Raw genomic sequence first — 25,552 nt, forward strand, 5'->3', positions numbered from 1 at the left:
CACAAATAATTTCCACATCAGGGGGGAATGTCACTGAGAATTTCAAATAAGTCCCAGTGATATTTTTTAAATGTATGTTTAATTAATAAAGTCAATCGTCAAATTCAAATCAGGTACAAAAACATAGAGATTCACTCTAGAGCCGGCGAAACCCTGATCCTGTGGAAACCCTGATCCTGTGGAAACCCTGATCCTGTGGCGCTGCATGCGCTTCATGTTTTTGATTAAAACCGACCCGGAAGACCAGGTGTGTTGAAATTAGTCAATCACTGAACTGATTAATTAGCTCAGTGGGTCAGGTATGATCCCTAGGTGGTGCAAAATCGTGCAATACTTGCGACACTCCCTGCTCTAGAGACTGAAAATCTAAGTAAGTAAATACAGTTTCATGAGGAAAGCCAAATGCAATATCTATGTTGACAAAGTTGGATAGGAGAGCAGTTTCTGGGTCTTATGTGACAATTTGACTTTTAATCTATCAGAACTGACCAAATTACGTTAGATTCTACCCACTGGGCACAAACTGGTATGCTTTTTTTCCACCGAACTTTTAATCTAAATCCAATGACATGGTTCAATTATTATTTTCACGTTGAATTTATGTTTAACTCAATCAAAATGAGGAACTGAGATCTGTGCCCAGTGGGCAGTAAACAGACTAAAATAAACAGTGTTTGGTGAGCAATAAATAAAACATTTTAGATTTCCTCAGCTCAGGAGAGAGGCCTTTGACTTAATTGTATAATTCTAAGGGCTCATATTGAAGTAAAATAAACATGTTCCATTAGAATGCAACAAACAATGTTGGATTGGAAAACAGAAGAATCTCCTCAAGAAACACTGCATTCAGCTGGGTCAGCTATATCATTTTTGCTTGAATTGTTTTGAGAGAATGATTGTCCTTGAAATGCAACAAGCAACACACACTCAGTATGTGAGTGGAACAGATGGTTGTGTTCACACTCCTATCTCCCTCCTGGATGCACGCCGGTTCATTTGGCAGGTGTTTTTCATACTCCATAGGCCTCCCACTCATCTCTCTAGCTCCTGTTTTATAAAGACTGACTCAGCTGATTTGGATGGGCAAGAAGGAAACCAGTTATTTCACTGGGAAAGAGCTCCGAAGCCAAAGAAATACAATCTTTGTTTGTTGGGAACTGCAAGCTGTTTCCAATGACTCAATGAGGATTCATGAAGGTAGATCTTGAACTTGGCACAAAAATCTTTTTCAAAATAACCACAGTAAATGCACTTAAGATCTGATTGCACATGACTCTTGAAACACTCAAATGCAATGTCATGAAAGTTACTTTAAACGCATAACACAAAATAAAGATTCCTATGCACAAAGTATCCATTTTGATTGACAGTATCTTTACCGTCAACCATTTATGTCAGGTTCAGACCTACTGGTTGAGTGATTTAACAGACCTAAACACATCAAGTACTTAATACAAAAACTTTGATTTGAGTAGCATCATATGGAGACAGACTGTACAGTACCACTACTATGGGGATGGCTCATCTCAGTCCTCAGGTGCCTCTTGGAGTTCACCTTCTGTTCTGTAGTCCTCCACCGCTTGTAGACCAGGGCATCATTGGGCTGGAGGAGAACAGACATACACACAGAGTAAAACCAAGACCAGACAGTTTGAGGCTGTCTATTCATAGCTAACTATGTTTTTAGTCATAACACTTAATCTCCACATACACCATATGAATTGAATAGGCTTGGTCTATGCTAAAACAATGAAATTAAATATGATTCAGTTCCATGCAATCCCACTATCATCAATACAATCAAGTCTGAAAAAGCACCTAAAAACACATTAATTAAATTAGTGGAACTGAATTACAATAAATGTACAAAATATTGGTATCAGACAGAGACCCAACAGCAGTGTATGAAACATAGCAGCCCTGCTGACAGAATAACAAGGCGGCTGTCATAGCACCCGGCCTGCAGGGTCACGCATTCATCACCCATATTTAATTAAAATCCTTGGCCACAATTGGTGAATCTAATCTGGCAGACCAATCACAAGTCATTAGGGAAATCAGGCTCATTGGCTGGAGCCTGCAATGGCAGAGTTCTGGGTTTGGAGCATGGAGCCTGCAATGGCAGAGTTCTGGGTTTGGAGCATGGAGCCTGCAATGGCAGTGTTTTGGGTTTGATTCATTGCCTACAACGCAACAATACAATGCACTGAACCACATATCCTTGAGACAGGTTGATTTAACAGGCCTAAACACAAACTACTTATTACAAAAAAGTTTACAATACAACCATCTGACCTTGTAACTTATGACAAGACAAATCTCTGTATAATACCTGGCGCACAGTGGACTGAGAAACTACTGAACAGTGAACACATTGAGTAACAACTTGCAACTTAAATCTCGCTGGATTGATTGCTTTAATTTTTCTCTTGACTGTTTCCCACTCATGCATGTGCACTTTTTGTTTTCCTCTCACGTAAATGTTTGTAGTGACACTCCTGCAAGGGGACTGTGGTTTGTATGTTAGTCACATGTGATATCTCAAACAGTGCTTGCCAGATTTTGACAACTTCAGTGAATGATGCGTCTTGTCATAGTGGGCCGACATTTACAAAATGACACTTATTGGCCCATGGCGGGAGCTAGAGTTAACTGAAATGTTTTAGTCAAACATGATGTCTCAATTGGCTCAAAGGGGACGCAATATCTCAATTGGCTCAATGGGGGGCGCTGCATCATTTGTGGGGATATGTTTACTGTTGCCTTCATGTATGCAGTAGCCTACACCCAGTGTATACAGGCTTTTTCCATGACAGACTGACCAGTTGAAAGCTATGATCCCTTATTGATGTCGCTTTTTAAATCCACTTCAATCAGTGTAGATGAAGGCGAGGAGGCATTAAAGAATGATTTTAACCTTAAGACATGGATTGTGTATGTGTGCCATTGAGGGTGAATGGGCAAGACAAAATATTTAAGTACCTTTGAACGGGGTATGGTAATAGGTGCCCGGCAAACTGGGTTATGTCAAGAACTGCAACGCTGCTGGGTTTTTCATGTTCAACAGTTTCCTGTGTATATCAAGGATGGCCAATCACCTGTTTCCGGTGACGATCAGCAGCTAACTATAGTCTGTGTAGCTCCAACCCCATTTTTACTCATTATTCAACTCCTAGTTACACATTTGAACTAATTGTCCAAGATATCGGTTACATGGAAAATTACTTAGAAATGCCCAAAAGCAGACACTTTTGATGAAAAAAACAAATGTTGTCTCTACCTGCACCTGCTGCTAGCAAGGAAAATGGCAGAGAAGAACAGCCTGATGACCCAGTTCTAAAGGAGATTTGCAAAATGAACAAAAATCTTGAAGAGAAAATTGCCAAAGTGGGCGAAGATGTGGCTGAAATAAAACATACAGTGGGCGCACTGAAAACAAAAGTGGACACTCGACAACCAAGTTAAACGCAGAAGAGCGGATATGATAGAAAAATCGATTTACATTTTGGTCTTTTAGCAGACGCTCTTATCCAGAGCAACTTCCAGTTAGTGCATTCGTATTAATACAGCTAGGTGGGACAACCACATCTCAGTCATAGAGTAAGTACATTTTTTCTTCACTAAAGTAGCTGTCGGCAAAGTTGCCGCTAGTAGAAAAAAAGTGAAGTGTGACTTGGATAATGGGGGCCTCCCTTCCCTGGGTGCACCTTTTTGTTTTTGCCCCTAGCACTACACAGCTGATTCACATAACCAACTCATCATCAAGCTTTGATTATTTGAATCAGTTGTGAAGTGCTAGGGCCAAAACCAAAACGTGCACCCAGGCCCGAGTTTGGGAAACCCTGAGTTAATGGATGAAACATGTCAAGGTATGGTAACCCATAACATAGCAACAACATACTATGACCATGCTTGCCTTCATCTGAGTCTTGCCCAGCAGAATGAAGATAGGAGGTGAGGGTCGGTTGTTGGTGGCTGCCTCTAGACAGGCAATGGCTTTGGCATCATTCCCCATGAAAGACTGGACTGCAGCCTGCTGGATAGGAAATGACCCTAGAGCTGGTGGTGGGGAAGGGCCAATATAAATATCACAGTCTGTTTGGTCCGTATAAGACAGTTGTTGAGTCCTAAATGGCCCCCTATTCACTATATACTGTAGTGCATTACTTTTGACTAGAGCCCTATGGGCTCTGATCAAAAGTAGTGCACTATGTAGGGATTGGGATATCATTTTGGACACAGTGAGTTCCGCCATATAGCGTCTGTCTGAGAGATAGCAATGGCTTGTCAGTCAGGGAGCTCATATTGTGCTTCCTTTATGCATAGAATATTTGTACCTTCGTTCATCTTAGCAGCGTATTTAATACAAAATGTGGTCAGGTCAAATTGTTCCATGTCTCTCAGATACTGTCCTCTAGAACAGAGAGAGCATGTCGAACTGGCAATACATAGTACTTTTACTGTACTCTAAAATAATGGTTGAAGTCTCTTCTACAGACTTACAGTAAGCTCAAGCCTTACTTGAGAAATAACATTTATACAGCAAAAAGACACCTGTAAGTCAAGGACAATAGCTTTTATGTATGTGACAGAAAGGTCCTTTACCTCATGATATGGAAGTGATGTGCACCTAGTTTCATGTGAGTGGCTTGTACGATTTTCTCTCTTCAGATCATTGACCTGTTCAGATACAAATAAGATGCAGTACATGAACCATGCATTTCTTATTTAACATTTTACCTTTATTTAACTAGGCAAGTCAGTTAAGAACTTAAGAACAAATTCTTATTTTCAATGACGGCCTAGAAACAGTGGGTTAACTGCCTTGTTCAGGGGCAGAACGACAGATTTTTACCTCGTCAGCTCGGAGATTCGATCCACCAACCTTTCGGTTACTGACCCAATGCTCTAACCACTAGGCTACCTGTATCCTCTGATGTAGGTGGGGTCCATCCTTAAGGCATTGCTGAACATTCTGATGGCTACATAATTCTGACCCATCTTCAGCAGGGTGGGAAATGAACACCAGCCACTTGCCAAATGCTGGTAGATTTTGGCATTGGCTGGTACATTCATATTTATTTGAGTGTGTTTCAGCTCTAGAAGAAACCATCTGAACGCTAGAGGTGAAAGCGGGGTGGGGTACAGCATAGAAGAGAAATGGGCCTGGAACAAAATAGGAGGGGCAGGTAAAATGTGGGTATCCACCAAAACCACTGAGGATATTTTCCCAACCTTCAGCAAGCCAGGTTCACTGGGGCCAGCGCTACAGACATGCGAGAAACAAGAAATCATCATAAAGAGAGAAAAACATTGAGCAAAATGTCATTTCTCAATCTCCATCTCCAGGGTATTCTACAACATTATCATTACCAGTCATTACACTTCGAGCAAGATTCTAGTTCTAAACATGAAACATTCTTATACATCGTGGAACTCTTATTCGCGCCAACACCCCCCTCTCTTTCTCTTCCTGTCTCTCTCCCCTCTCTCACTCAAAGCCCCGCTGCTCTTTTCAGAAGAAAGGATCCAGACTCTGTCACAGCAAGAGGCCCAGTGGTATTACCTGTCGAGTTTGATCCCGCTTCAAAGTCGGACATGGCTTGTTGCCACTGCCGTTTCTCAGTGTAGAGCAGGCCCCAGAAAGGCACTCAGGTTCTCATGGCTGTCATTGTTGAGCACTGGTAGCACACAATGAAATAGAACACTGTATATCTGTAGTGCTCACAGTACTGCATAGCATAACACTTCAGTGCAGCACACAATGGAACACATAATAATACCCTAAAAAGATCAGATTGTGGGGGTTACTGTAAGATAATATTGCTACAACTTATCAAGTCCGCATACATTTTAATGAAAGATATCTATAGTCTGAAATGGGGGGTCAGCGTTGGGAATTACATAACATTTACATTTGGGTAGGGGGGGTACTGAACACCACACTGACCAATGAGTTGGTTGGCTCCATCTCTGTCAGGTCACAGGCTGATTCCTTCAGGTCCTGCAGATCCTTCCTTGTCATTCCGGATTGCCTAAGTAAAAAACACCATAGAAACACAGCAGTATGATATATATAGGGTGAGATCAGATTGGTGAGGTATGGTTAACTGGTTAAATTTTTAGGACTCAAAGCTATATTTCAGATATATCAAAGATATTTGATATTCAAAACTATTCTATTTCACCAGGTTAAAACTGCATGATCAATTTGTCCTTGTAAATGTCATCTAACTGTCAGAGTAGTAAGGCATATTGTAATGTAATGATCAAAGAGCATCGCCAATGTTCCCCATCACATCTCAACTAAAACACTGAACAGATGGAGATTTCTGAAGTTAAGTCTGCCTGTAACTGTTCCAGTGGACTGACTGTGTCTGGCAGGGAAGTAGCCTGTCCATCTGTAAACATCAGAGGCTCAGTACTACACTACCTAGTAATTGGCTCAGTACTACACTACATGGAACTTGGCTCAGTACTACACTACCTGGAACTTGGCTCAGTACTACACTACCTAGTAATTGGCTCAGTACTACACTACCTAGTAATTGGCTCAGTACTACACTACCTAGTAATTGGCTCAGTACTACACTACCTGGAACTTGGCTCAGTACTACACTACCTGGAACTTGGCTCAGTACTACACTACCTGGAACTTGGCTCAGTACTACACTACCTGGAACTTGGCTCAGTACTACACTACCTGGAACTTGGCTCAGTACTACACTACCTAGTAATTGGCTCAGTACTACACTACCTAGTAATTGGCTCAGTACTACACTACCTAGTAATTGGCTCAGTACTACACTACCTGGAACTTGGCTCAGTACTACACTACCTGGAACTTGGCTCAGTACTACACTACCTGGAACTTGGCTCAGTACTACACTACCTGGAACTTGGCTCAGTACCACACTACCTGGAACTTGGCTCAGTACCACACTACCTGGAACTTGGCTCAGTACCACACTACCTGGAACTTGGCTCAGTACCACACTACCTGGAACTTGGCTCAGTACCACACTACCTTGTACTTGGCTCAGTACTACACTACCTGGTACTTGGCTCAGTACCACACTACCTTGTACTTGGCTCAGTACTACACTACCTAGTACTTGGCTCAGTACTACACTACCTAGTACTTGGCTCAGTACTACACTACCTAGTACTTGGCTCAGTACTACACTACCTAGTAATTGGCTCAGTACTACACTACCTAGTAATTGGCTCAGTACTACACTACCTGGAACTTGGCTCAGTACTACACCACCTGGAACTTGGCTCAGTACTACACTACCTGGAACTTGGCTCAGTACTACACTACCTGGAACTTGGCTCAGTACTACACTACCTGGAACTTGGCTCAGTACTACACCACCTGGAACTTGGCTCAGTACTACACTACCTAGTACTTGGCTCAGTACCACACTACCTGGTACTTGGCTCAGTACCACACTACCTGGAACTTTGCTCAGTACTACACTACCTTGTACTTGGCTCAGTACTACACTACCTGGAACTTGGCTCAGTACTACACTACCTGGAAAGAGTTTGTGTTTGACAAAGGCATGAAAGCAGCTGAACTTGGGAGGCACTGGGTGCCAGAATATCTTCAGCTCGTTGGAACACAGATGAGAAACACACTTTAGGACAGGGAAATTGAGGGAACTAATTTAAACCAATTAAATGACTCCTTTAAAACAAGCAAAACAATATATTGAGACATTCAACACTGAATAGTTAGTGTTCAGTGAATGTATAATTGTGCCTTACGTTATAGCAGCATCTTTCAAGCAACCTGCTGAATCTAATGAGTTGCAAATGTATTTGGTGCCACCTAGTGGATAATTATTTTGGGGAAAAAGTTGAATGAATTTAGTTGCATTAACATTCTCCTCCCCCGCCTGTCCATGAAGCATCATCCTGGGCTTCTCTACTTAATATCCAGTGATCTTTTACCAGTCAGCCAGGCTGGCTGAGTCCTGGGGAGGGGTCACACAGTCCTTTACATCAGACTCAGTCACATCCACACAGGGCACGCCTTCATTTACTATAATGCAAAGAGATTAAAGGTATCTTTTTTTACATGTTGTAATGATACTCCTGACATGCAAAGTTTGTATATATGAAGTAAGGTAAAGAGGGTAGTGGGAGAGAAAGTGGAGAAGATGACCACATTTTAATACCGAATATATATACACACACAGTTGAAGTCGGAAGTTAACATACATTTAAACTCAGTTTTTCACAATTCCTGACACTTAATCCTAGTAAAAATTCCCTGTCTTCGGTCAGTTAGGATCACCACTTTATTTTAAGAATGCGAAATGTCAGGATAATTGTAGAAATAATTATTTATTTAAGCTTTTATTTCTTTCATCACATTCCAAGTGGGTCAGAAGTTTACATATACTCAATTAGTATTTGGTAGCATTGCCTTTAAATTGTTTCACTTGGGTCAAACGTTTCGGGTAGCCTTCCACAAGCTTCCCACAATAAGTTGGGTGAATTTTGTCCCATTCCTCCTGACAGAGCTGGTGTAACTGAGTCAGGTTTGTAGGCCTCCTTGCTCAAACACGCTTTTTCAGTTCTGCCCACAAATTTTCTATAGGATTGAGGTCAGGGCTTTGTGATGGCCACTCTAATACCTTGACTTTGCTGTCCTTAAGCCATTTTGCCACAACTTTTTGGAAGTATGCTTGGGGTTATTGTCCATTTGGAAGACCTGAGCTTTAACTTCCTGACTGATGTCTTCAGATGTTGCTTCAATATATCCACAATTTTCCTCCCTCATGACGCCATCTATTTTGTTTAGTGCACCAGTCCCTCCTGCAGCAAAGCACCCCCACAACATGATGGTGTCCATCTTGCAAGCCCCCTTTTTCCTCCAAACATAACGATGGTCATTATGACCAACAGTTCTATTTTGTTTCATCAGACCAGAAGACATTTGTCCCCATGTGCAGTTGCAAACCGTAGTCTGGCTTTTCTTTGGCGGTTTTGGAGCAGTGGCTTCTTCCTTGATGAGCGGCCGTTCAGTTTATGTCGATATAGGACTCGTTTTACTGTGGACATAGATACTTTTGTACCTGTTTCTTCCAGCATCTTCACAAGGTCCTTTGCTGTTGTTCTGGGATTGATTTGCACTTTTCGCACCAATGTACATTCATCTCTAGGAGACAGAACGCGCCCCCTTCCTGAGCGGTATGACGATTGCGTGGTCCAATGTTGTTTGTACTATTGTTTGTACAGATGAACGTGGTACCTTCAGGAGTTTGGAAATTGCTCCCAAGGATGAACCAATTTTTTTCCGAGGTCTTTGCTGATTTCTTTTGATTTTCCCATGATATCAGGCAAAGAGGCACTGAGTTTGAAGGTAGGCCTTGAAAGACATCCACAGGTACACGTCAATTAGCCTATCAGAAGCTTCTAAAGTCATGACATTTTCTGGAATGTTCCAAGCTATTTAAAGGCATAGTCATCTTAAGTGTATGTAAACTTCCGACTTCAACTATATATGTTTATATGTATATCACTTAAATTCCACATTTAGCTATAACATCCAAGTTTTGGACATCCTATGAAGCAGAGCCTGGAAGAGAATGAATTTGACCTGTGTCTGTCAGGCTGGGTAGCAATGTGTTGTAGTGCTACCCTCTGTTGGTGAAACAGTGGTGGTGCAGTGAGTTGGCTGGAGGTGTGACAGACCAGGGAAGTCCGCTCCAGAGGCAGGGCCTGGCTGACTGCGGTTGTACAAAGATGGTGAATGGTATTGTATTCATCTGCACTGTGGGAGAGCAATACAACAGTGATTTAGTAAAATGTTGTGATATGCTTACTTAGCCAGTCTGTTCGTGTCATCATCCACCTCCTTGTCACTGGCTTGACAATGACAACAATTGAGTTGGCAATAGCATAAATACATCTAGGACCAAGCTAATGCTTACTTGCCTGTATATCTAAATTGAACATAATTTCTGACTTCTGTACCTAGTCTGTAATGACACAGGTCATATAACACACCATATTATCATGTAAGGTAAAGGGATTATGGAAATGTAACTTTGAAACAAAACCCCACTGGTTTGTTACATTGAATAATGTCAATGATTCAACAACAATCCACATATTTGAAACCTCTACAATCAATACAGTGGTCTTGTGACTTGTCCCAACAGATTAAACATTCTCTGTTGCGTAAGCAGATGAGCAGGAGGTGTATTTGCTCAGATCATCCCTGCAATAACTTATCATCCCTCTTTGAACTTGCGACTCTATGTGTGGCCGCTTAGTGTTGGGAGGGAAAGGTCTGGCCTCCATCCACCACTTGACTAGGGCTTCTAACCTTACAGACACTGGACAATTTATTGGAGGATAGCATGTTGACTACGGCCTGCCACTCCTGGGATGAATCATCTCTCTGGAACTCTGGGGTAGGTAGGTATGCCTCAGCTCAGTGAGCGGAGCAAAAACCCTGTAAGGTCATTCACCTTGTTTTCAATGAAATGAGAATTCTAGAACTGTGGAGTGGAGCCAACCTGAGCACTGCCTGTCTTTAGACTTGCTGTCGATCTCACTATAATCCATCTACCATTGGCAGACAGGCAGGCTGGCAGCCTGGCCCCCTTATAAAGCCTCCCATCCATATCCAGCAGAAACCTTTCAGTGAACCAAAGCTCTGAAACCCCTACCTAATTAAATGGCACTTGTTTTGGTAATTTTTTTTCATGAATGGGGATAGAAGGGAGTGGAAAGGGAGTGAGTGGCACAATTCCAACTCCGGGCTTGCAATAGGAGGCAGTAAATCTGGTATCTTTGGGTGAGTAAGCAGTCAGTGATAAGGAAGTGTGTGGGTGCACTAGGCACCAGACAGACTGAGAGCAGTCGTAAGAGAGTGTTAGGCCGGGAGCATAATAATTAATCTCTTTGTCAATGGGTCTCTGAGAATGGGGTGGAGGAGTTTTGATGATAGCCTAGTCACTTCGCTTAGACTCCCTGGAACTGAGTATACCTCCGTCCAAGACCATCCCCGCCCCAGCCATTAAAGTCAAGGTTGCAGATGGTTACCATGATAGTGAGTTGAAGAGGTCGTTGGGAAACGACTTCCTACAAAACAAGCAGCAGTCACAGCTACCTATAACTAGCCAATGACAGGGTTACCTGATTTTATGACAGCAACCTGGTTTTATTTTTTTATTACAGTTCTGTGTTGGTGGAAGCTAACACAGGCTAGGTCTGTGTTGCATCATGTCATGTTTTATCCATGTGTTACACACACTTGTAGTAGTTTAACCTCAATGATCACAATCAAAATCTGTTTGTAACAACTCACAACTCTCATGACCAACCAGACAGACAGGGAATACAAGAGTATTATGGTTCTTTGTGGCCCATGCTGCTACAAGTGAAAGGCCTTGAATGGTTTTATTTTGTAAATACACACTCGTTGGTCTCTGAGAAGGAGCTATGGCATCTCGAGCTGTCATTACATCTGTATAAGTCACCTTTGACAGAAAAAAAATACTAAACTGATAGTAGTTGAAGTTGTTGATCAGGATAAAACAACTACTGAACTAAAAACGATGACCAAATAAATCCAAGTAGTACCTTCTGTGGGAGAGCAGAGGCCATAGAGCAGTTGTTGTTGTCGGTCTGTCACTCTCAGACAGTGAGTCGGCCATCTTGTAGACCCCTGACTCTCTCAGTAAGTCGGCCATCTTGTAGACCCCTGACTCTCTCAGTGAGTCGGCCATCTTGTAGACCCCTGATTCTCTCAGACAGTGAGCCGGCTATCTTGTAGACCTGTTGTGACTTTAGGGAACTCAACAGGTCTTGGAGGAATTGGAGGAATTGTGGGACATCTGAGGATTACTCTGGAAAATCAGCTCTGGATTACTCTGGAAAATCAGCATAAGATGTCTAACTATCATACAAACATTATACAACCTTAATAACAGAAAGCTCAACACTTAAAATATTCTCAAATGTTCTGAGAGGCTATTTTTCAATGTCACAAGCCAAGGCAAGTCAAATGTGATAAATCTAAATGCACTGCCTGTAGTCTCTCCATGACCTGTTTGTACAGGGCTAATATTATCTTCTATCTCCTCTTCTGAATCCTCTGATTTTGATTGCGTTGTTTTCGCTTCCTTTAAAAACATGATTGAAAACAAAAACGGATCATTAAATAATAAAGTGTAATTGTTATGAGCATTTTAGACCTTTTTTAAATAACTAATACAATTATTATTATGTAACTATCACTGGGCTTATTTAATCTCTACCAAAAGTATGAAGGTCACCTTTAGTTTTTGTGACCATTCAGCATATTCTCAATTGTTAGGCTGTTGTTATCCTATTGTCACCTAATTGTCTGCATTGTAGCTGTCCCCCACATAGAAATAGAATGAATTAATTCTATGGTCCCCCAGCACTCTCCCCATCAGCCCCTTGATCATCTGGTCTGAGGCGGACGACATATCACTGCCTCCTCTCTGTAGGGAGGCAATAATCTCATCCACCATCCTCCCTCTGCCAAGCCCCATAGCCGTGGCCACTGACTCCTCGGGGTCTTCTGCTGGGAGTCTGAGTCCTCCTGGCCCTCTTCCTCAGCCCCTATGATCCCCGGGCCTCATGAAGCTGCTCTGTGGTGAACTTGACAGTACAGATGCTGTTGTCAGTGGAAGTCCTTGGTGTAGATGTAGACCTATCTTTCGGTTTCCTAATGTTCTTTTTTAAAAATCTTCCGCAGGGGCGTTCCCGTGGGATTGGTCGAGTCCTCACTGTTCCTGCTCTCATCCGTGCTGTCCAAGCTCAGAGCCTGACATCTGCTGAGGAAGTTTGATCTCCGGACACGCCTCTCAGCTGCTTCCTTCTCCAAGATAGACACCTGCTCTGACTCCTTCTTGCTCTTGTATATACACATCCTGGTCCCTGTTGCTGTCCTCTCTCTCTGGTCCTGGGCTTTTAAGGAGACTGTGGCCTCATGGACATGGACACCACTTTGGTAGTGCCTGCTAGCTGAGGTATGGCCGGCTTCGAGGCAGGTTTGTGCTCTGGAGGACACAGTACCAAATGAACTGAATCAATAGCATTGCTGACATCTCTCTCCACTGATTCCTTGCATATGTGTTATCCCTTGACTCTTGCTCACCTCTCTGACTTCCTTTAAGGGATGTCTGGTAGTAGTGCGCTCTGTGGTAAGGAGGCAGGTGGGGATTGTAGCAGGTCTGCATGGAACTCCAACGGGCTGTCTGACCCTGCAGACATTGTTGAGGTCTTGTTTTGGGGTGCGTCCGACGTCCCTCTGTAGCCTCTTCCATCAGTCCTCATGACTCCAGTGTGTGGGGAGAGTCTGCTGGCTGGGCTATTGTGCTGTCGTTGCGTGGAAGTTGAAAAACAGCTGATTCATTTTTAGGAAGTCACGCTGGGACTCTTGCGTAGAGCCTCTAACTCTTCCCTCAGCTTCAGCTCTTCTGTGGCTCTGATCTTCTTATTTCTCAGCATGTTGCCCTGAGTCTATCAACATGACCAAGTGTTGGAAAGTGAAACACGTAAAAAAAAAAAAAGTACAGTACTGAAGATGAAATAATTTAATGGGTGATAATGAAACATCAATTAAAATGAGTAAAAAAACAGCAATAATAAAATCTAAAATGATTGGTAAATCTCTGTTGTCACTAATTATGCTTCTTCTCTATGGGATTACTCAATAATTGATGATCAAGCTGTTGATGTTAAGATTGTTGTTACTGTGTTACAAAGTAGGAGCACTGTCAGCCTAACCAATAACAGCTTCATAGTGTATATTTAGTTGGTAATGAAGTTTGAAAGATGTCAAATGCCCAGTTAGCTATAATGTTGCCAGTGAACCACTTTTAAAAAAAATATAGGAAGCATAAGTTTTTACTCACCAGAGTAACAACACAGTGTGGTCAAATACTTTAACTTAGTTGTAGTCACAATCTGGTTAACTATAATTACAAACAGTTATGTTTTAGCTTTTTTACATATTTATTAACTTATTTCCGTATGTCTTTGGGACTACACACAATGCACTATTTCTCAAAGTCATATGGAGAACCGGTGTTAACTAGCTAGTTCCAGCTGGCTAACGTTAACTACTAGCCATGTAGGCATGTAATTACTTTCCAAACCAAGTGCTGGAGAACAACTATGTAGAAACCATATAAATGAATGTGAAAAACTGCAACACCTCTTCTCCTGTGTGTTTGGTAGTGGTATTCGAGCGAGCGTTGTCGTAGTTTTCCGTTGTTTATAGCTAGTGCAGTAATACCCACAAGGAAAGGGTTACGACTCATTTGTGTCCCAAGAATTAGAACTTCCGACTTTGAAGTGGGAGCGGTGTGTCCGATCGAAGCGAGTGGATTGGAGTATAGGAATCGGGCGCATGTCTACTGTATGTATGCACTGCTCATTTCACCCCAGAGGACTTTGATGACTTAGTATAACCAGCGGAAGGCAGAATGAGACTCTGACTGAAACCGAGCTTGAATGTGAAGCCTTCAACCTCTATTTCCTACCGACCTACCGGTACAGTACATCACGAGTGTCAACAGTGATGGAGATAAACTGAGTAAATTCAATGTGGATTTACCTCACTATATCGCTATTAGATTAGCTAGCTAGCTGACTCTCCCTTGCCTAGGCCGGTGAAACGGCCTCCCTCTGAAGGCCTCTACTTGGTTCTTCTTTGACTTTGGTAGCTAACTCAGCTGTCAATCAGTAAGTTTCCGCTCCCTCTACTTGATCTGCAGGCTTTTTTTGTGTTCTGTGGGTTCCTGCCTGTGCTAGACTAGTTGTTCTCTGGCTTACTACTTAGCTATGTCGACAATGGTGGTTGGCTAGCTAGGCTAGTTTGCAGGCTAGGCTAGCTACAAGGCTAAAATGACTAACTTTAGCTGGCTGGCTAAGGTAATTGCATATACCGGTAACATTGTTTGATGACTGATTAGATGGTGTAATGTATACCAAAACGTTGGTTTACTTTAATGTAGCTGTAAGCTAGGTGTTGATAGCAAATAGCTGACTCACGCAGTGATGGCAGGGTAGTTGGTTAGCAACTTTGCAAGCTGATTTGTAACAATACATTCATAAAGTATTTGCTTGTAAATTGGTGGAAAATTCAATTGAAACCAGTAGTCCTGAGTGCAAACGATTTGGTTTAATTTAAAGTTATACATTTGAAGTTATTTCTGTTGGGATTATTACTGTAATGACCTGACTAGATCATAAATGAACAATTGTCCAGACAGAGGCTTGAGTTTGCGAATTGACGGTTTATTGAACCAACTTTACACAGGCTACTGTTTGGGCCGTAGCACACGCCAAATAGATGACAGATAACCCACAAGCCAATCGTGACCTTCTCTTGTGAAGCCCAGACGTAAGAGAGAGAGAACAAAGGCTGAACCTGGTCTTAACTTCCAATGCCCAACCCCCCTCCACGCCACTCCGCCAACCACCAGGATGCCCGGCATCAGAACATTCCAGGCATTCCCGTGATTGGCAGATAGCAGGTTGATTGACATGTCGGACCCCGCGAACACCGGGTACTGGTCAGTACAACACAACCACCTCCTAGCCTAGCACATAACACACAGCTGTCTGTGCGGGTCGCTACACAGCCCCCCCACCACAAAGTCCCTCGTCCCCGAGGGAACAAACAAAGTCTCTGAAGCGACCCGGAGGTCTCCTTTGCCTGCGTGGCCGTGATGGTCGCAGAGTGCCCCTCTGGGAACCAGGGGATGAAGGCAGGGATATGGGGGACAAGGAAGCTGGAACGGGTAATACAGTCCGTGGTTCTGGGGAACCACGCGGTGACACAGGGGGGGAGACAGGGGGAGTGGGCTGTCTGGAGCCTTGTCTGCGGCACCTGAGGGTGGGTGCCTGGAGAATGTCATTGCCAGAGAGGGGAATTGTGGGGGTTCCTGGGGTTTGGGGAGAAGAGACCCCTCTGTATGGGGCTAACCTGTCCCGGTGCAGTGCCACCTTTCTCCCCCTGGGAGGAAGCTGCACCCGGTACACAACCTCCCCTACCCTCTCCAGGACACTGCAGGGTCCCACCCAGTGACTGTCCAACTTGGGGCATCTGCCTTTTTTCCTTAGGGGGCTGTAGACCCAGACCAGCTCCCCAGCCACAAAGTGCCTTCCCGGGTGTGCACGTCATAGTTCCTTTTCTGCCTCACACCTGCATTCACCAGCTGCTCTCTGGCGAAGGTGTGGGCTGTCTCCAGGCGGTCCTGGAGTCTCCGGGCATACTCCGGCCCCGGAGGAACATGAGGGCTATCCAGGGGCCGACCAAACGCCATCTCCGCAGGGGTGCGGATCTCTCTCCCCAGCATGAGGAGGGCAGGCGTGCAGGAGGTGGAGTCTTGGACAGCGGAGCGGCATTCCATGAGGACCATAGGCAGGTGCTTGTCCCAGTCACGCTGGTGTTTGGAAGAGACGATGGCCAGCTGCTGTCCAAGCGTTTTGTTGAAGCGCTCCACAAGGCCATCACTTTGAGGATGGAGAGGAGTAGTGCGGGTCTTGTGCATACCCAGCCTCTCACACATGGTGGCGAACACACGCTGTCAGGGCGTCGACGATGGTCTCTGCCTCCTGGTCAGGCAGAGCATAGGCCTCGGGCCATTTTGTGAAATAGTCCATGGCCGTGAGCACCCAGCGGTTTCCACTGTCTGTGGTGGGGAACGGCCCAACTACATCCACTCCCACCCTCTCCATGGGAGCCCCCACTGGGAACTGTTGGAGCTGAGCATGAGAGCGGCCTGGGGGGCCCTTTCTCGCTGTGCAGTTGTCACAGCGGCGACAAAAGTCCTCCACATCCCTCTTGTGCTGCCCCCAGTAGAAGCCCTGACGGAGACGGCGCAGTGTTTTTGTGACCCCAAAGTGTCCAGTCCCCACCCCCCATGAGTACTCTGGAGCACAGCCTCCCGCAATGCTTTTGGGACCACCACCTGCCACCTCTCCTCTCCCGTAGCTGACTCCTTCCATGCCCGCTGTAGCACGCCATCAGCCAGCCGCAGTCTCTCAAACTTCGACCACAACCCTTTGGTCGCGAGTGAGAGCGCTGTCACCTCTTCCCATGGTGGCCTCACCTGCGCCTCTACCCACTGTAGCACTGGCTGTAGGTCTGTGTCCGTCCCTGCTGCTGCCGCCATTCAGCCACGTCGACAGTCTGCAGCTCACAGCAGACAGGCCCGCTCGCCCGACACACTGTGGCACAGACACCCTCCTCTGCCCGCAGCTCTCTCTCCCGTCCCTCTCTCCGTTCACAGTGGCGGCAGCCGTCTGCAGTACAGGGCCGACGGGACATGGCGTCGGCGTTGGAGTGGCGTGCCCCTGCCCTGTGCACCACCGTGAAGTCATACGGCTGAAGCTCCTCCAACCAGCGTGCCACCTGCCCCTCTGGCTCTCTGAAAGACATGAGCCACTGGAGAGCAGAGTGGTCAGTCCTTACAGTAAAGGGCAGACCACCCAGGTAGTACTTGAAGTGTTTGACGGAAGCCACAACAGCCAAGAGCTCCCGCCGGGTGACACAGTAGCGGCGCTCATGTTTGTCAAATGTTTTGCTGAAGTACGCCACCACTCTCCCCCTCTGGCCCCACCTGGGCCAGCACCCCACCCATGCCCACATTGCTCGCGTCTGTGTCCAGGATAAAGGGCAAGGTGAGGTCAGGGGGGGCGAGCACGGGGGCCTCGATCAGTGCACGTTTGAGGGTGTTGAACGCCTCCTCACACTCCACTGTCCAAGTGAAAGCCTTGTCCTTCGGCAGCAGGCGGTTCAGTGGAGCAGCAACGCTTGAGAAGCCCCGTACAAACCTCCTGTAGTACGAGGCCAGGCCCAGGAAGCTCTTCAGCTGACGCTGGTCGGTGGGGGTGGGCCAGTCTCTGACAGCCCCTACCTTGTCCTCCATGGATCCCCTCCTTCCCCACTCGGTGGCCCAAGAAGGACACCTCTCTCCTCATGAAGTGGCACTTCTCGGGGTGGAGCTTCAGACCTGCGGCAGCCACCCTCTCCAGCACACGCCGTAGCGCCCCCAGGGCTGACTGGAAGGAGCTGCCATGGGCCAGGATGTCATCGAGGTATACCAGACACTGCTGTCGGGGGATGCCATCCAGCACCCTGTCCATCAAACGCTCAAAAGTAGCTGGAGCGTTGCACAGGCCAAAGCACAGGACCTTGAACTGCCAGTGTCCTCTGTTAGTGGAGAACGCAGTTTTGGCTCTGGCCTCTGGGGAGAGGGGCACCTGCCAGTAGCCGCTGCGGAGGTCTAGTGAGGAGAACCAGGAGGACCCCTAACCAGGTCCAGCGACTCATCGATACGTGGTATGGGGTATGAGTCCTTCCTGGTTACCTCATTCAGCCGCCTGTAGTCCGCACAGAACCTCAGCTTGCCCCCCTTCTTCGGAACCATGACGACTGGCGCCGCCCAGGGGCTGTCTGAGGGCTCAATGAAGTCTGCCCGCTGCATCTCCAACACAGCCTTGTCTGCCGCCTCCTGGCGTGCCAGCGGGATACGGCGGGGACGCATCTTGATGGGTCGAGCATCACCTGTGTCGATCTCATGCTGCACCAGATGGGTCTGACCCACCTCTTCCTCACTCAACGCAAAGCTGTCTCTGAATTCAAACAGCAACTGCCACAGCCGTTCCTGCTGCTCGGGGTCAAGACCAACACAGTTCCTCCCCCATATCTCCCTCACTGCAGACAGTGTCCTCTCCTCTCCCATCTGGGGTAGCTGGGCTGGGGGTGCGGCCCGGGCTCACAGAGGGCTGTGTCATGGAGGTAGCTGGGGAATATAACACACCGCCGTAGGTGACAGGGGGACTGGGGAAAAGTCACACACAGCTGTGGGGGAGGGGCGCAGCCATGAGTCTCTGCTGCTTTAACTGTTGGAGTAAAGGGTTTGTTGGGTTGAGTGAATGTGACATTAGGGGGCCATGGTGACTTCCGTCCCTCCCTGGAAGCTCAGTGTGCCCCTATTTAGGTCTAACTGGCAGCCTGTGCTCCTAAGAAAGTCCAACCCCAGGATACAAGGGTCCTGCACAGCCGCCACCCACACAGGATGACGCACAGTCCTGCCCCTACTGTCAGAGTCATTATTCCCTTCCCTTTCATGGGTGCCAGCTCACCTGTGACTGTGCGGAGCTGCACAGTTGTAGGCTCACACTGAGTCCAACCTGGCACAATATCTGGCCTCACCAGGGTTACTGTGGACCCAGTGTCCACCAGGGCGGAGCAGGGCACCCCTCCACAGTGACAGGGACATGACAAAAGTCCCCAACACAGGTCCGGCCCACCACAACAACAGGCTCCATCCGCTTGCCCTCGTCTGCTTCTGGGGGAAGTGGAGCCTTGCTTCCCCGTCTGTGCCGGTGGGCTCCTCCTGAAGATGATGGTGGTTGGAATAGAAAGCCAGGGGTCCGCACTACCCGGTCTATGCGGACCCCGAGCCGTTCCCTGAGCTCTGGGGGACATGGGGCAATCTCGGCGCAGATGGCCTGGCTGGCCACAACCCCAGCAGACCCTGGGACCAGGGCTTGTGTTTCGTGCCGCCTGAAGCGACACAGCCCGAATGAGTTGTCATTTCGGCCACCCAAGCAGGCTTTTCCGGCTCCGGGCTGCTCTGCCCCCAGCTCGCACAGAGGGTGTGTCTCCCTGCACCCCCACCAAAGCCCCAGCTGAAGCCCCAGCCCACACCAGCTCCCTCTCCAAAGCCATCTCCAAGGCTATCTGCAATGACTCAGGATGAGCCAGCTGGGTCTGTATGCGCAGCTCCGTAGGGAGAGCGCCTGTATGAACTGGTCCCGTGCTAGCTCGCTCTGCACGGAGGGGGCATGTGAGCATATGCCCGCCGAGAGAGGCTCTCAATGTCATTAGCTAGCACCCGTAGAGGCTCTCCAGGCTGCCTGCGTCTATTCCTCAGTTCGGAGCGCAGTAGCCCGGGCTGTACACACTGTCCATAGCGCCTCCTCAGTGCTCCCACTAGAGCACCATAATCATGCCTGTCCTCGGGGCTAATCAATATCAAACAGGCCAGAGCTTCATCCGTGAGGCATAAAGCCAACTGCAGTGCCCTTTCTTCATCCGACCACCCCTAAAATGAGCTAACAGTTCAAACTGAGCATGAAAAGCTTCCCAATCCGCCTTACCGGAATACTTCGGGGTCTTAACAGATACGGACGCAGCCGGGAACTGGGCGCCGCCATGTTTGTTTACATCCTGAGCCCCAGAGTCCTCGTCACGCCGCGTCGACGTCGCCACTTCGGTCCGCCCACCAGAATCGCGCGAAATACACTCGACGAAGCACTCATGCCCGCTTCAGCGGCCATCACTCTAACGTCCTCCCTCAAGCGGCCTCTGCGCTCCGACGCCCTGGCGATCTCCTCAGACAGAACCCCCGACGTCCATTCACACGCACCTCCTTGGCCATAATCGTCCCCTACCTCCACCTTCACTTTCGGATTCCCTCGAAGCATTTTCAATCCCCGTTCTCACCTATGGTAGCTAGCCACATAAGTCAGCTAGCTAGCTGGCTAACTTGTATCAACGTTTTTACTTCTGACACCAATGTAATGACCTGACTAGATCATAAATGAACAATTGTCCAGACAGAGGCTTGAGTTTGCGAATTGACGGTTTATTGAACCAACTTTACACAGGCTACTGTTTGGGCAGTAGCACACGCCAAATAGATGACAGATAACCCACAAGCCAATCGTGACCTTCTCTTGTGAAGCCCAGACGTAAGAGAGAGAGAACAAAGGCTGAACCTGGTCTTAACTTCCAATGCCCAACCCCCCCTCCACGCCACTCCGCCAACCACCAGGATGCCCGGCATCAGAACATTCCAGGCATTCCCGTGATTGGCAGATAGCAGGTTGATTGACATGTCGGACCCCGCGAACACCGGGTACTGGTCAGTACAACACAACCACCTCCTAGCCTAGCACATAACACACAGCTGTCTGTGCGGGTCGCTACATTACTATAGGGAATATGCTGGCATGCCTGGTCCTCCATATTATGTCACACCTTGCAAAAACATTTTCCAATAGGACTTCAGTTCAGCATTCTTTCAAATTCTGATCAGTTTTAGTAATAACTTGAAAAATGAGGTAACTTTGCATTGGGATATTCTAATGCAAATCAATATGTTACATGTGGTTACGTTTATGCTACCTATCCTTTAATCTTCTAGAATATATTAGCTAGTTATTAGTTGCTATCTAGCTTTAACACATTAGACAATTCCAACACTTACCTTTTTCTAAAATAGTGAAGTGATAAGTCACAGCTCTTTGCTGACATTGACCGTACTTTGACGTAACTTTTGGCACTAATTTTTAAAATGTACGTCATATCTGAACATCCACCAGTGTGTTCTCTCATAAACACGTTGGCAAAATAGAGAGCCAGTTAAAAGTTGACAATCTTTTTGTAATATTTCTTCCTGGTGGCTGGGAGGACCTCCTAGCAACCACCAGACAACTGGGCAGGACAAAACAGACTCCACCTGGGTGCAGAATCGGGACGAACTTCGGGAACGGAACAAAATAGAAAGAGTTAGCCTACATGACTATAATAATGCTCCATGCAAAGCACAGGTTGCTCTCATCAACAGAAGTAGAATTTCAATTTTGCCATATTGTTTTTATTCTGTACTGAAGTCCTTCAGGAAATATTAACCTGTATTGTCATAAAATTCTGTATAAATTAGTAGCCTTTACTAGCCTATTCAACTGTGGAATAGAATTCCTTCCTCATGTGGTGATGGTAGCAATTGGCGTTTCTTTGGGGCAAATTATAGTCTTAAAAAAATTGTTGCTGTGCCAAAATAAACAGCAGGATGATCATAAAAACTAGTGTCATATGAATGAATGAAGCATACGATGAGTCTAGTTAGGCCCTATCTGTAAAACAACCATTTTCATCTGTAGGCCTTTGATGCCCTGGCTATATCTCCCGTGACAGAATTCAAATCCAGCAGTAAGCATTATGGGAGGTTTTAATCCGGCCTGAACTAATCGATTTTCTCTCCCTAACGCCATTAGAAATCACCCTGAGATAATCCAATGTAAGGGGATAAGTATCGCTGTTATTCGCTCATTAACGGGTTTAGAATCGAAGGACGTGGCTGTAACCCCTTGTAGCGTACAGCAGAGCCGAGGGCTATGAAGGTCTTTTCACGCATATATATGGATGTTGACAAGTTCCATCTTCTCTCCATTGACCAGCGACAATAACATTAATTTTAACATAGGCCTACGTGGGCTAAAATGAAATGCTATATGGGCATAGATGAAAAATGAATGAAAATAATATGCATTGCATCATATGGCAAAACATTAAACTAAACCTGACAGAATAATGCATATCAATGAATTATTTGTATCGGAATATCCAATATCCTCAGTACTCACGCATTCTCATTTCTCGCAGAATTTAGCCATTTGATTCCTATAGCCCACTGTCTGTGAGCCAGAGCAAATATTGTCATGACATTGTAGGGTACTGGCGCCCATGTGTGCATAATGGACATTTTGAAATTAGTCATAAACAGGGACGTTTTTGTTGTTTTTATTGCATTAAAATTTCCTTTATGATGTATCATAATACAGGTCTAAAAGACTAGGTTTGTAATGCTAGTTTCCAGTCTATTTGGTATATGTCTGGCGTTCTCCATGGCGTATGAAATGTATTTTGACTATTTGTGGAACATTTCAAGTGCGTAATTATCATCAAGGAATGCCATGCTCGGCTGTCTTTCAAACCCTGCTTTCTAGCCGATCGAATGTTTACACACCTTATGAAAATAACTTTTTTGACTGGGCTGTTTGTCTCTGTAAAGACACAGAAGAATTGTGGACAGGGGATGTGTGACTACAGTGAGGGAAAATGAACACACAAAAGTGGGTGTGTTATACCGTCTTCGTAATAGGGGAAGATCTACACTCAGTTCACACTGCATTCAACATCTCTTCACTTCTTTACTCTAGCCCTCCTGCAACATCCAGCCAATTACAGCACACCATTTCCTAGGATACATTTCCCCAAAACTTCAATCTGAGGAACTGCATGTTTACGATTTGTGGATTTCTACCATAATGTTGGGAACAGTGAAAATGGAAGGTCACGAAACACCAGATTGGAGCAGCTATTACAATGACGCACAAGAGGTATGTGTCTAAGTTTTCGATTTGGGTTATAGAATAAAGTGTTAACTGATTCCCAATTGTTCCGTTTTTGCACTGAATGTTTTCTAGCAAACTTCATTGAGTTAGTTTCCCTCAAATTGTTCAATTAAAGTCAGTGTTTGGAATATTGGGCTGTTTTTGGTATAGATGTCACTAAATGCAACCTGATGTATATAAATAACGAGTGCATGTTCGTCAGAGGGCCAAATGCTGACTTGAGATATTTGCAATTTACAATAAGTAAAAACCCATTACATCTGTTGGTAATGCAGTCCGATAAGAAGTTAGGATTTGGAACTGAATATTTACCAGACATCATGGCATATGTTTTTCAAATCATACTATTCGGAAAAAAAGTTGCAGTCAGTGCATGGAATGTTAGAACTCCATTTGAATTAGTTTGTTTGACACAAACAATAAGACGGCGTAATACACTTTCCTTGACCTCGTTTTGTTTGTGCATAATAAGCTTACATAACATGTCAATTGAAATGTCTAATTATTATAACAAATAATTGCTTGATATGGCCTAATACAGTGGAACAATATCGAGTTCGAGATTCACAATATCTTGGACTGTTTTCATTCTGTTTAGAGGTTCTCAAAATGAATCCCATGTTTTCTTGTCAAATCGAATCGTTTCGAAATATTTTGTGTTAACCATTATTAATTATGATTGGATGTACATTAAACAGTCAATTTCAACACAATAAAACATTTAAACTCAAGCACTTTGAGTGTGTGGAAGACGAAAGCACTGTTGTGATCACATTTTATCTCATGTTATTCCAGGTATATTCACCCATGGCAAACAGCGGCATGAATGCAGGACTGGGTTCCATGAATAGTATGAACAGTTACATGAGTATGTCTACCAGTGGAAATATGACCTCCGGTTCTTTCAACATGTCCTACGCGAACCCCGGCCTGGGAGCCGGAATAAGCCCCGGTACAATGGCAGGGATGCCTCCGAGCACGTCCATGAATGGAATGTGCGGCGGGGTATCGTCAATGGGCACTGCCCTTAGCCCCTCGAACATGGGCGCAATGTCGGCTCAGCAGGCTTCCATGAACGCTCTGAATCCATACGCCAGCATGAGCCCTACAATGAGCCAAATGTCCTATAACCAGCCCAACCTGAACCGAGCAAGGGACAACAAGTCGTTCAGGAGAAGCTACCCGCACGCAAAGCCTCCGTATTCATACATATCCCTGATAACCATGGCCATTCAGCAAGCACCAAGCAAGATGCTCACGCTTAGCGAAATCTACCAATGGATAATGGACCTATTTCCATACTACAGACAGAACCAACAGAGGTGGCAGAACTCTATTCGCCATTCCTTGTCTTTTAATGATTGCTTCATCAAAGTGTCTAGATCACCGGATAAGCCAGGCAAAGGCTCATACTGGGCCCTGCACCCAGATTCTGGAAATATGTTCGAGAACGGTTGTTATCTCCGCAGACAAAAGCGCTTTAAATGCGAAAATAGAAAGCTATCTTCAAGTAAAGGAGACGGAAGGAAAGACCAGTCTGGTTCTGGGTCACCTTCGAGCGACAACAGCAAGACTGGACATGTGGACCCCAACTCCCTCTCCACCTGCAACCAGTCCTCCAGCCCTCACATCATGGACCGCAGGAGCAGTAGCAGCGCCTCTGAACTAAAGAGCAGCGGGCCACCTCTCCACCCTGTGGCCAGCTCCGTCACGTCCCTGTCCTCTCTCCCTTTACCTCCGCACTCGATGGCGCACGAGTCCCAGCTGCACCTAAAAGGGGATCCCCATTACTCATTCAACCACCCCTTTTCAATAAATAATTTAATGTCATCTTCAGAGCAACAGCACAAACTAGACTTGAAAGCCTACGAGCAAGCTTTGCAATACTCCTCCTACGGCTCAAGTATGTCCTCCAGTCTACCCCTCGGCAGCGCGTCCATGGTAGGCAGAGCCATGGACCCATCCGCAATAGAGGCGTCATACTATCAAGGTGTGTATTCCAGACCGGTCCTCAACACTTCTTAGTCTCTTCTCATTTTTATAGTGCTCGACAAAAGGACAAACAGAAAACATTTATCTTATTTTTGCATGCACCTGGTGCATAAGGACTGTTACTTCAATGTATAAGAATATGTATGAGTAAAATACAATAGTCCTGTGAAGTGTTTCCAATTGAATGATTGTATATCCAGCTGTAAATCATTGCTAGTGTATTTAAAACAATTTCGAGCTTGTAAAATAATGTTGTATTCCCAAAACTTGTAGTCCCCACAATTAATATGTCCATGTGTTACAATTTGCATGAATGAAGGTCAGTCAATAAGGTCTCGTG

At 45.7% G+C, this 25,552-nt stretch overlaps 1 protein-coding gene across 2 annotated transcripts; it reads left to right on the forward strand.

The window, feature by feature from the left end:
• Positions 1-219: 219 nt before the first annotated feature.
• Positions 220-25,552, forward strand: LOC115138703 (hepatocyte nuclear factor 3-alpha-like). 2 transcript variants are annotated; one of them, XM_029675833.2, is made up of 3 exons: positions 265-370; positions 23,026-23,205; positions 24,016-25,552. In XM_029675833.2, the coding sequence occupies exons 2-3, from the start codon at positions 23,134-23,136 to the stop codon at positions 25,243-25,245; spliced, it is 1,302 nt and encodes a 433-aa protein (XP_029531693.1). In that variant the 5' UTR covers positions 265-370; positions 23,026-23,133; the 3' UTR covers positions 25,246-25,552. The 2 variants fall into 2 exon arrangements, 1 of the variants encoding a protein (XP_029531693.1); XR_003864986.2 differs by lacking the exons at positions 23,026-23,205; positions 24,016-25,552 and adding an exon at positions 12,752-13,667 and having other exon boundaries at positions 220-370.

Source organism: Oncorhynchus nerka, linkage group LG12 (genome assembly GCF_034236695.1).
Source record: "Oncorhynchus nerka isolate Pitt River linkage group LG12, Oner_Uvic_2.0, whole genome shotgun sequence".
Classification (NCBI taxonomy): Eukaryota; Metazoa; Chordata; class Actinopteri; order Salmoniformes; family Salmonidae; genus Oncorhynchus; species Oncorhynchus nerka.